General features: G+C 50.1%; 1 protein-coding gene across 3 annotated transcripts in view; it reads left to right on the top strand.

Annotated features, from left to right (window-relative positions):
* Positions 1–11539, top strand: part of LOC306648095 (protein C19orf12-like) — a 30531-nt gene extending 18992 nt beyond the window's left edge. The window contains exons 1-3 of one of the 3 annotated variants that reach the window (XM_079117837.1): positions 5302–5415; positions 8440–8610; positions 11264–11539. In XM_079117837.1, the coding sequence (XP_078973963.1) occupies positions 8475–8610; positions 11264–11529 (402 nt within the window). In that variant the 5' untranslated portion in view covers positions 5302–5415; positions 8440–8474 and the 3' untranslated portion in view covers positions 11530–11539. Of the gene's footprint in view, positions 1–5301; positions 5416–6169; positions 6227–8439; positions 8611–11263 lie in introns of those variants that run through there. The other 2 variants (XM_079117838.1, XM_079117839.1) reach the window with 2 other exon arrangements.
* Positions 11540–11938: the final 399 nt, after the last annotated feature.

Genomic DNA, 11938 nt, shown 5'->3' on the forward strand with positions numbered 1-11938 from the left:
GAAGGGGTCATCAACATATTGCAAAACCATAGACTTGTTAAAATGTAATGGTCAAAACCTGTCTGAAGAGCTGGGGACGGTCCCAGAATCCCTGTGGGAGAACAGTCCAGGTCAGCTGGGACGAGGTACGAAGTGGGCATCTGTCCATGTAAAGGCAAAGATATTCCGAGAATTAGAATGCAGGGCCTTTTCATCTCTCTCATTATACACCTTGAAGGCCACAGCTAGGACCTCAGCTTGGGGAGTTGGGCCCTCTCTAGATGTTTAAGTTCTGCCCTGATGTCAGGAAAGCTTTGGGAGAAAAAGTAGGTCCTCGGGAGTTGTTTTCCGTATGGGGTCTGAGGGTCTAAACTGGTGCATTGTGATGAAGCCTGTTAGGCCCTCAAGGAACCCGACGGTTCTTATTTTTGTCTTGGACAATCTCTTAGTTTGTCATGATTCATGGACTTATGGGCTGCTTTCCTCAGTCTCACCACAGGGCAGGTGATTAAGTGGTCTCTATTGTTGATCCCTCCAGATGAACTGAAATTCCGCCTGGGTTCGCGGTTGGGGACCGCCTCAGTGCCGACTGGCCGTGCTGGTGAGGTTTGGTGTCCCTCATCGGCATGGACTCTGGCCTGCTCCCAAACTGCCTGCCTACCCTGGATGAGATCGCGGGTGTCGTGGAAGGCCAGGTCACATGATGGGTTACTACTGGAATCTCTGATGTAAGTGGCTGGGTTGGAGGTGCAGGACCTGGGTGGCTTCTCTAGCGCGGAGAGATGGGACAGGAGAGAGGCACGTGACCCCGGACGACTCCGCCCACCTCGCCACCGCGCAGAGGCAGCAGGGGGGACAAGGAGGAGGAGGAGCTGTGGCAGGTGCAGGTGTGAGGGGCGGAGGCTGTGGCCTGGCCCTGCGGGGAGCGGCGGCAGCTGCGTGGAGGTGGCAGCAGGTCCCTCGGGGAAGGTGGAGGCTCATCAGCAGGATCAGAGGAGAAAGAGTCTGAAGTGGGGGTTTCAGCTTTAGATGGAGTGGGTGCGGCTTAGCGAGAGCCAAGAGGGCTGGCGGGAGAGCAGGAGTCCCAAAGGGAAGGCGTAGAGCGCAGAGAAGAAAAGAAGAAAAGGCCAGAGCGTGAGGATCCCCTTCCATTTCCCCGCGTGCTGGCGGAGAGCCATTACGTGGCCATTGGGAGTCACTATCTAGAGTGTCCAAGGGCCAAATTTGATGGCATAAACGAATGAGCTCTTTTGGTTTGAGGTCGGGTGAGGCGCGGGGACTCTGTCAGCCAATAGGCAATACCTAATCCTCTCAATGTTTGATTTGCCTTTTGTGTGGGCCAATCCTTTGGCCAGTCTTTTTCTGCTATGATACTTGTGTCTGCTCCCGTGTCTAACAATCCATTTATAATTTTTTCTTTTACAATCAATTCTAACATAGGTCTGTTTTTTAGTTCCATAGTAAGGCAGGCCAAATCGATACCTGTAGATCCCATACCCTTATCTCCCCTAAAACGTTGTTGTGATGGGAATGAGCCATGCAGACTAGGTAGTATACAAAGCTGAGCTATTCGGTCTCCCGGAGAAATGGAAATAATGCCCTGAGGTGATGAAGCAAGCACTTTAATTTCTCCTGTATAATCTTGATCTACGACTCCTGAACTATCATTAATCCTTTGAGTGCACTGGAGCTTCTGCCTAATAATAGCCCCATGGTGTTCTCAGGTAGGGGACCCTTAAAGTCAACAGGTATGACTTGTACTCCCATTTCTGGCGTTAGTATTGCTCTGGTGGTAGAACAGAGGTCCAGTCCTGCACTTCCTGGTGTTGCTCTCCTTGGTCTGTCACTGGATAATGTGTCCTGGCCACTTTTTGAATCACCCCATACATTTGTGCCAGGCCCTGGGGTTGTGGGCCCCGTCTCTCATTTTTTGAGCCTCCACAAGGAGGGATAGGGTTACCATCTACATCTATCATAGATCTGCATTCACTAGCCCAGTGATATCCCTTTCTACATCTTGGGCAGATTCCACGTTTAGGCCTTCTCTGGGGTCTGTCTTGCTGTTTTAACTGGGGACATTGTTTTCTAAACTGTCCTTGTTGTTTACAGTGGAAACATGGTCCTGGGGGTCCTCCTCTCTCAAAGTTTAGCCCTTGCATTCCTTGTGTTCTTTTTTCCTGTTCCTCTTTTTTCTCCTCTAAAATGTCCTCTCCTTTTTCTAGTGTATCTTTAAACGTTGGCCTCGGGTTAATTAAGCACCTGCGAATCAACGTCCAAATTGCGCTCGTGCCCACCGGCAATGGTTCGACTCTCTCCCTCTTTCTTAGATCCTCTCTTAAGTGATCCCACCGTGGTATGTTTAAGAGTCCCTCATCTAAAAACCATGGCGCAGCTTCCTCTATCGTTCTGAGGAAAAGCCTCACGTCCTTGTTTTTAGAGGTGTTCCATTTGCTTTTAATAAGTCTCTAAGCTGATCCATTCTGATCCGTGATGTTTCGCCACCTATTCTCTAAAGCTTTAAATGCTACCCACACTACAATGCTAAGCCACACTAAAACAACTAAAAACAGTAGCGCTCTGCAACAATACAGTACAACCAAAGACATGAGCTCCTGACAAACAACAAGCACACAAAATCTTATTATTTAAATACCTGGCCGGTCCACTGGGGGTTACTTCACCCAGCCCCCTGTACCTGGGCCCTCTTCGACCCAGCTCCCTGTATACTGCTTTAACCTTTCTTAACTTATTTTACTTGACTTGTTTAGTTTTAACAGCTGTTTTACCTGGATATTACTTACCTCTTTTGTGGCGGTGCGAGGGGTCCCGGGTTTTGGCACCACTTGCCTCGTCCAGCGAGTACAATGAAGACTCGGCTCTCAGATGAAGTTTTAAGGTCTTTATTTTTACGGGAGAGCTTCTGAGCCGAGTGCCTGGTTCTTCCTCCTCCTCCACCGCCGCCATGTTCTTTTTCTTCTCTTGTCGTGCAGCTCTCTCTCTCCTTCTTCTCTTGTCGCGCAGCTCTCTCTCTCCTTCTTTTCTCTCGTGCAGCTGTCACTTCTCTCTTCTTCCTCTCTTGTCCCGCTGCAGCCACCTCTCCTCTTTTCTCATCCCGCAGCTGCTGCCTGCCCTCCTTGCCTTGCTTGCTCTGCCTTGAATGCTCCCGCTGCCGCACAAAATACGCAGCTTTATGGGATGTAACAGCCAATCACCTTAACGGGTCAGGCGTTTGGCTCGTGGAGACTTAATGGTGGGTAATGAGGACATGTACTGATCACGAGCTAAGCACGGACGCGGAGGAGATCAGTCAGCCAATAGAAAGCACTTGCAGCTGGGCTTCTCGGCGCCATAGGGCGAGGCCAGCCACTACTGCGGGCCCTGCAGGGCAGTGGCCTCCAACAACTTATATCATCTAATGTTCTACAACAGGACCTGTTATCAATTGGACATATGTAAAATTTTATGTTACCTTCTACACTGGGATAAAAATGTAAATGTATTTCAAAAAGTTAATGAGAGCCTAATTTACTTAAAGGTTAATATCGTGAAACATGAAAGCATTTTGCCACATGAAAGTTAAAAGCTCTCTCAGCTCTCTTTGCTTTATGTTTTTGATGTAATGTCATATTGTGTTAACTAACATTCATATAGACTTAGGAAACAATGTATGTAAACTTGATAAAATGGTATTTAAAAAGAAGACAAAGATCATCTTCAGAACTCGACCACTTTTTCTAAGATTTGTGAAGACCCCACCTTACCTGAGATAAGACTCTGCCTTACTACATGTTAGACCTTACTACATGTTGCAGTGGCTCCAAAAGAAGCCAGACTTCAGCTCCTTTAAAGTTATATTCAAAAGATTGGTTTTGTTGTAAAATGACTGTGATCTCCAACAGGGGATATAATGTATAGCTCAGCCAAAATTCAAGACGGCCATTACACTAGGAAATACGCTTTTACTGTTGTTAATTCCATATTGTATTTTCCTTGTAAACTCTTTAACTATTGCCTGATTGATTTGCAGAGGTACTGCTTCAAGAATAAACAACCTGAATCAATTTGAGATGATAAGTCATCACCTATAGGACAGATAAGATAACACAGACCTCAGTACTCTTAGCTTATGACTGGTGAGACTGGCTTGCTGAATGTTTAAGATCAAGAGGTCATTTTGACTCACTTCATTGCCATTTGCCTACAGAAGTTCCTACAAGATCAGATACACAAGTTCACCAACCAGTTGGTCAATCAACCGCTTCTCCTTCAAGACTACCAGCCCCTGACACCCAAAGCCGAGACCTGGGATTCACTATTGACCCCTCCAGCTCTAAGAACTCTGCTCCCACCTGAAGCCTCCCTGCTTCCCTTTTCACAGAAATGAGACTCCTCACCCCTGACCAGCAGGAGGAAGTTACAGAAGGAAGATCATCGCCCCACCCCCGGTATCTATAAAAACAAAAAGGGAGGACTATTGACATCAGATCTGCTATTTTAGGTGGGAAACCATTTTACCTATGGGGCTCCTAAGTTTCAATTCTGAGGCAATGGCACTTAGCTTCGTGTAGAACATGACTACTAAGAGGTCAACCCCACCCCAGTCCACGATACAACCCCGAGGACGAATTCCTGTTGCAGGCTGTGAAACTGCTCTGTGAGGCCTGCACGCTGCTGCTCTCCCCGAGGGCACAGCCTTATGGGTTGGCCCGTGTTCTACTGCTGATAAACCTCTTGTGTGAGATTCAGGTGTGGCGTGGTGCTTGGACTCTGTTCAGACTGGGAGCGTGTCCTTTCACATCGTGCTTGTCATATGCATGGATTTGGAGTTACAAGAACCCAGGCTGGAATCTGCACCCTCTGACACTTATTAACTGGGGTTTGGGTGGCCCAATGGCTCTTGCCCAGCTTCTCCGACTCTAATATGGCATTGATAATTATGCCTTCTTGGCAGGATTGCAGTCTGGGTTAAGTGCAATGTCCTCCCTCCAGAAGGTTTCAGTTGGTTCACCACCTGCCCTGGGGTGTTTCTGGGAAATGGTGGGTGGACTTCATTCTCAAGTATCATTCCCTTGCCTTCTGTTACCACGCCCCCTCTTGCCCTTGGCTTTAAGAGTTTGCCCAACTCAGCTTAGTCCTAGAAGTGGGATCTGCCTCTATCCCTGGAGCTCTGGAGGCAAAGCCAGCACTTCTCCTTTTCAGACCTGGAGACCCCCAGCTGATACGTGACTCTGGCCTATACATTCACCAAATGCTATCTTAGCATGTCTAACCTGGAGATGTCCCATGCCTTCTCCTATCCTGAGACTGAGTGTATCGAGGCCAAGGCTGAGCAAACTGCCAACTGGAGTACATGGTCAGACAGAGCAGAGGGCTCACAGGAGAAACTTCCAAGCTGGAGGAAGATCCGATGGTTTTGGGATGGAAAACGTGTGCAAGGTAGGGAAAAAGGACAGGGGGTGGACATGAAGTAGTGTAAACGCAAAAGGACAGGATCCAGACCTTCCTGAGGAATAAAGCTTAAAGAGAAAGCTTTATTCCTTCGCGAACTCAGGTGCCACTGAAGGCCCATTTTCTGGGTGGGAAAATTGCCATCAGTTACAGAGGGGATGCTGGTTTTACAGGGTACAATGAGGATGATGTGATCTTTGGAAACTGCCAAGGTTTGGGGCCCAGCATTTGGTATCCTTATGCCCTCTTTCCCCAAGACCCATTGTTATCAGGAACGTGCTGGGAGAGGTTTAATGTTTGGCCAATTTCCCCTCCCTCCCTCCATTTTCTTGGGGAGCCATCCTGTAGGAATATTAGTTTCCATAACCCTTCTAACAGCACTGCCTCCTGGGCCAGCGACTCCTCTCGAGATGCCCTCTCCTGGAGGGGTCAACTGGTGTCGGTGGGTGGAGTGGATTGCAGCCCAAAGAGAAGTATGGGTGGACATCTGGCAGGCCCGTAGGGGCCTGGACCCAGCTCTGGGGCTCAGACCTGCAGCTGCCCTGCAGGTGGCCACCTGGAAGGCCCTGGGGCAGGAAGGCATGAGGGTGGGACTTGGGGAAGCCTCTGGCTGGCCTGCCCCAGCAGGAGCTGAAACCGGATTCTTGGGGGCGGTGCCATGGGTGGGGTGGGGGTGGGGAGGGGGTGAGGGTAGAGAGGAGGTGGAGCCCAGGCCCTGCTCTGCAGGCCTCAGTCCCACATGGGCACATAGCAGCCTTTGACCTCAGAGACAAGCGTGGCCAATCCCCCTCACCGCCAGGTAAAGGCTGGGGCTAGGGGTGGGGGAGTGCAGGGCCTATTTACAGTAGGCTTTTTAGCTTTCTGAAAGGTTTCCCATAGAATTGACTTCTTTGGTTACCTTAATATGCATTTGAAGTAAAACTCATTTTGTTGAACTACATTGCTTTTCAGGACCATGACCACTGGGTAAGCCAGGTTATGCCTCCATTTCCCAATTTCTGGGTGACTTCTGCCACGTGCAGTTCCTTCCCTGTGATAATGTGGTTTTATTGTTAAGACATTTGTGAGGACAAGTTCTGACCACTAGAAGAGCAATAGGGGTTCTCTTCCAGGGAGCAGGAAGAGGGGACAGTCAGTCTGTCTGGAAACACAGGGGCTGGGGCAGGGCCTGGCAGCCAGGAGGACACAGAAACCAGAGGAGGGACAGGCATCCCTGACTTCTCCTCTGCCTCTCAGAGCCCACTTCTGGGGGACACCTGCTGGCAACTCTGACTTCAAGGACTGAGTAACATCCTGGGTTAAGCTCTCCTAGAGTCCTGTTGCCCCAAGTAAGGTCCACAGTCCACCTGGGCTTGCATCTAACAGACCTTCAGTGCTTCCTGTGCACTTGTGTGGGTCATCACCTGACGTACATCAAAAGGAAATAGAAAAATTTACAGTGGCCAGAGCACAGCACACTTCTTGTCCCTCCTGGGAGGGCAGAGAAGTTCTGAAAACCTGCCTTTGTAGTAAGATGGCAGATCCATGGATTCCTTCCAAGGGCTGAAAATTCTCTTCCAGGAGCAGGAGGACAATTCATTAGAGACTTCAGGTCCTGGATTACCCTGGGTCAGAAAGAGCTGCTGTAGGTGAAAGCTTCTGAGCCAAGACTTTGCCCCCAGAGTTATTCATCAACTTCCTGTAGCAACTGTTTCAGTATTTCAGCTTGTAGCAAAAAGGGAATCGGGACAAGGAAGGAAAGTGCTGACAGAGTTTTGGGATCAGCCAAAGCTTGAGGGAGAAGCACCAGCCCTGCTGCTCTGAGTTTCCTGCCAGGCCTGCCGGAGACCTGCCCTTCCCTGGATGTGACAGAGCCCACCTGTCCTTGGCTACACCTCTGCCTATCATTTCCTTGCCAACGTGGCAAGTTTCCTGATGCCATAGGATTATCCTAAAGGCGCATCTGTCCTTTTTTCCATTTCCATTGCAAACTCCTAGAATTCTTTAATTTATTTTATTCTCTGGTTGCTTCATCTTACAGATTTTTATGTCCCATGTGTGGAAATGTAGTTTACCACGGGGGCTCGTGTAATGGGGGGGTGAAGGGCGCAGTGACAATAACCACCAGACACCGGGAGCCAGGTAAGAGCAGGCGAGCTTGTAGCTGCTGACTCATTTATTGCGGAAGCTGCTGCTGCTTTTACCTATCCAATCAGCGCGTCAATCAGCGCGTCAATCAGCGCGTCACGCCACTGGAAACCACCAGTCATTTAGTCTCCTAGAGCCACCAATCATTTGAGGGGTTTGTGTTTTGCACCAATGGGGATATACGACTCCACAGAACCGTATGGCCTTTGAAGACTAGTTCATTAAGGAAGCCAGGGACGTGTGATGGTGAGACGTTCGGTGCTGTCACATGGAGAGCCTGCAGTGCTCTGCGCTCATTCTGGTCACTGTGTCCATCCTAATTGTACCTTACAAGTGTCCAGCATGGCTGATCTCCATCATCAAGTGCAGTAGCTGACACTCTGCTGCAGGTCACACAGCAGGCAAATGCCAGTGTGGTCCCCGAGTCCCGTCCTTGTCCCTTCTCTGCCTTGGCGCTAACTCAGATGCCCTGTCAATAAAGAGAACATGAGGCTTGGACTTCCTGCTCTCTGCCAGGCTTTGTGTGCTGAGGATTGCCTGCGCCAGTTGAAAGGCCGCGGAGGCAAGAGCGGTTGACGTGCCTCCCTCCTGATAAACTGGTGGAGCCTGTGGCTGGGGTGCTTCTTCATCCCTCATAAATCAGAAGTTGATCAGAGGGCAAAGAAGACCTTCCATCCACTCTTCCGCTGCTGTTCGCTCATTAACTAACTGCTGCCCCACTTCCCTGTGACAAAGTCCTTGTCACATGGTGGGATTCAGTCTGTCACATATAACCAACCTGCAGTCTCTCTGGAAATGGGGACACACTTCCTTAAGAGTCTTGGAAGTCACGTTTGGGTGGAGATACTCTTCTGCCACTGAAACCCTCCCTTTGATTTCCTCTAGAGTCTCCCCAGAGGTCCATCAAGGAGGCAGACATCATGAAGCTGCTGTGCTCCGTCTGTGATGAAGGGAAGATAAAGGCAGCTGTCAGGCACTCTCGGAGGGGCGCCCTCGTCACAGGGGCCGTGGCCTTCGTTGGTGGTTTGGTGGGTGGCCCTCCAGGAATAGCTCTTGGTAAGTGTAGGTGTCTCCCAGGTCCTAGGAGTCTTAAGTCAGGGGAAGGAACGAATCTCTCAACTGATGCCACTCAGCCTGCGTGAGGAGTTTGTGGACTTAAGGTTGAGTCTGTGAAATGACCTTTGTGTACCTAATTTGTCCGATTAGAAACAGAAATTTCCATGTGGATTTCTCAGGAATGCAGGTGCTCTTGGCAGTGACATCTGTGTCCTTAAGACCTGGAGGAACCATTGCCCCAGTGCCAGCTGCTGAGACTCTGGGTGTGTCCTAGTTCAGAGATATCAGAGATCATCTCTCAGATGCCCCTCCCACGTCATGTCACTTCAGAAGGGAGCCGGGAGGTAGCTGGGATTTGCCGAGCACCTCCTATGAACAAAGGCTGTGTGGCCATCTTACACATGCCAACCTGTTCAAAGAGACCTTTGCTTTTCTGAAAGCAAAAAGTTCACGGAGCAAAACAGTGAAGCAGGACCTTAACCAGTTTCTGGGCAATGAGTGAACGTTTGGCAAAATTTCCCATTGTTCCTTGGAACTGAGATGAAGTTAGTTCTTTTGGATTAAGGGAATGTATTAGTTGGCATTTTGTTGCTATGACCAAAACACCTGACAAGAACAACTTAGAGAAGTTAATTTTGGCTCACAGTTTCAGAGGTTCAGTTCACGGTGGATGGATTCATTGCCCTGGGCCCGAGGTGAGGCAGAACATCATGGTGGAAGGAGTGGTGGGGAAATGCCGATCCAGTCATGGCAGCCAAGTCCTGGGTCAGGGAGGCCTGGCAGGAGTGGCACAGGGAAATGCACCCTTCCAAGACATGCCCCCAGGGACCCACTTCCTCCAGCCTTGCCCCACCTGCCTACAGTTACCACCCAGTTAGTGCATTCAAACTAGGAGTGACTGATTAAGTTTCAGTTCACCTTTTAATGTTCCTACACGATACACACAGGAGCTGTATGATATCCTATCCAGATGCTCACTGGGCAAGAAGAATTCCTGTGTTCTAGGCCACAGAAGCTCTAACTGGCTCAGGGCTGTGGCCCAAACCATAGGCTAGGATGGAGGCAGAGACGTGGCCACCGTGCAGATGAATTGAGAAGAGCCAGATAAGGCCTCCCTCGAGGTGGCCTCTAATGGACCTGAGGCGCACTTTACATGGTTTCTCATGACAGCTTGGCACCTGCTGTATTGGGCTTCAGAGAGACTATGGAAAGCCTGCTCTGTGCTGGGCAGCCTTGCTGGGGAGACGGGGCCTCAGCGAGCTCAGAGATATTTCCTACTCTTGCATCATTTCAGGGGGTACGTGACATCTCTGGTGAGGGTGACCTTGATCATTTGGTTAAACGCACGTTGGGGTTTTGCACTGTAAAGTTTGTTTCCCTTTCTAGATTCTTTAGCAGTGAGTCACTGAGTCCAGCCAGGCTGCTTCTTTAAATATCTGATTGCTGATATTTAAAATTTTTGAGGTGTTTTAAAGGCATAAACCTGGTAGTCCACATGACAGCAGTTGGCTGGCATGGGGTAGCAGCTGTTCCTTGAGACAGGGACCCAGGCCCCAGGTTGCCACAGGCCCACTCTGCCCATTTCACTCCTTCTGATCACCTGCCTGACACCTGAAGGTTCTTGGCTTCGAGGCCCCTGACATAGGGTAACTTCCCTCACCCTACACCATCCACCACGTGGCGTGGTCAGGTGAAACTTTCCATTATGCAAGGTCATCAAATCCCAAAATAGCATGCCTAAGCTTTGACAATAAATTTCCATTAAAAAAAAATTGTGTAGTTGTAGATGGACAGTGTGCCTTTTTTATGTTAATTTTTATGTGGTGCGGAGGATGGAATTAGTGCCTCACACATGCCAGGCCAGCGCTCTGCCACTGAGCCACAGCCCCAGCCCCATAAATTTCCATTTAAGACTGCTTGGGCTGGGGATGTGGCTCAGTGGCACAGCGCTTGCCTAGCATGCTCAGGGTCCTGAGTTTGATCCCCAGCACCACAAACTAACAATAATAACAACAACAATAAGAATACTGTTCACACCCTTGTTGGGTAGCAGAAACAGAAGCAGTAAACTAAATTCAATTTGTTATGCATCATCATACAACTGTAGAGGTGGTATGAAAAGCATTGCTTTCAGAGAAGAGAAACTTCTCCTCTGTCCCAGGTTCCTTAGCCACATGAGTTCTCTGGAAATTTCCTGAGTTCCTGGGCAAAGAGTGTAACAGCCACCCTACTGCAGTAAACTTGGTCCTGCCAGAGATGGTTTTCCTCTGAACATGCTTTCGCTCTCAGCCCCTCCTTTGTGATGGGGGAGAGGTTTCTGTGGACATGTAGGTGGGGTGAGGGGGTGCTTCTGCAGCGCATGAGGAGGGTTTTAGCTAGCACAGTTCTGGGGTAACGGTTATGCTTCATTCTGTACCCACGAGTACGGAGCTTAGGGAAGGGCTTATTCGGGTGTCAATTATCTGGGCAAAATGGACGGAAGACCACATAAACCTTTGCCCTCCACGCTGCCTGGTGGAGTTGGCGCGACGCGGAGCTGTTCTGACTACTCAGGGATGCGCCAGCCACCGTGACCGTAGACCTGCTCTCAGCAAGGACCCAAGGCCACTGTTGATGAACAGGGCCCAACTAATGAAACCCGCTTGTTTTCTAGGGGGGGCCGTTGGAGGTCTGCTAGGAGCCTGGATGACGAGTGGACAGTTTGAGCCTATTCCACAGATCTTAATGGAGCTGCCTCCCGCTGAGCAGCAGAAGCTCTTTGATAAAGCCATTGCCATTGTCAGGCACTTGGATTGGACAGACCTTGAGCAACTGACCACCCTGGTTATGGGCAGTGAGTCCCTGAAGCAGAAGCTAGTGACCATGCTGGTGAACTATGTCACCAAGGAGCTGGGGGCTAAAATTCAGTACCATGACTAGGCTGCTCCTCCTGGGAAGTGGGGGGTATGCTTCAATGATGCTGTGGCTCTCCAAAGGTAACTGGGGAGTCTGGGGGAAGCCCAGTGACTCCCCCCGAGAAATCTGCACTCGTCAGTGAATGGTAATTACAGATGGGTTAGGACCCCCCTGCACTGCCATGGAAGGTCCTGCTTGCAAGCAGAACCTTAGCGCTGCAGGTCTTGGCTCGCGGGCGTCTGGAGAGGTCATTGTGTTCCGCTCACTTGCTGAGTGTGCTTCCCTTCTCCTCCACTGGCTTCTCTTCCAGACGCCGTTGCAGGACTGGACCCCCCGAGATTCGGGGTATGCCACAGTCCTGTCCACCTCACCAGTGCGCCCCTTGTCTGCCCAGTGACTTCTCAGCCACCTCGCAGGGGCGGCTGGTGTTGAG

Source organism: Sciurus vulgaris (genome assembly GCF_902686455.1).
Source record: "Sciurus vulgaris genome assembly, chromosome: 17".
NCBI classification, from domain to species: Eukaryota; Metazoa; Chordata; class Mammalia; order Rodentia; family Sciuridae; genus Sciurus; species Sciurus vulgaris.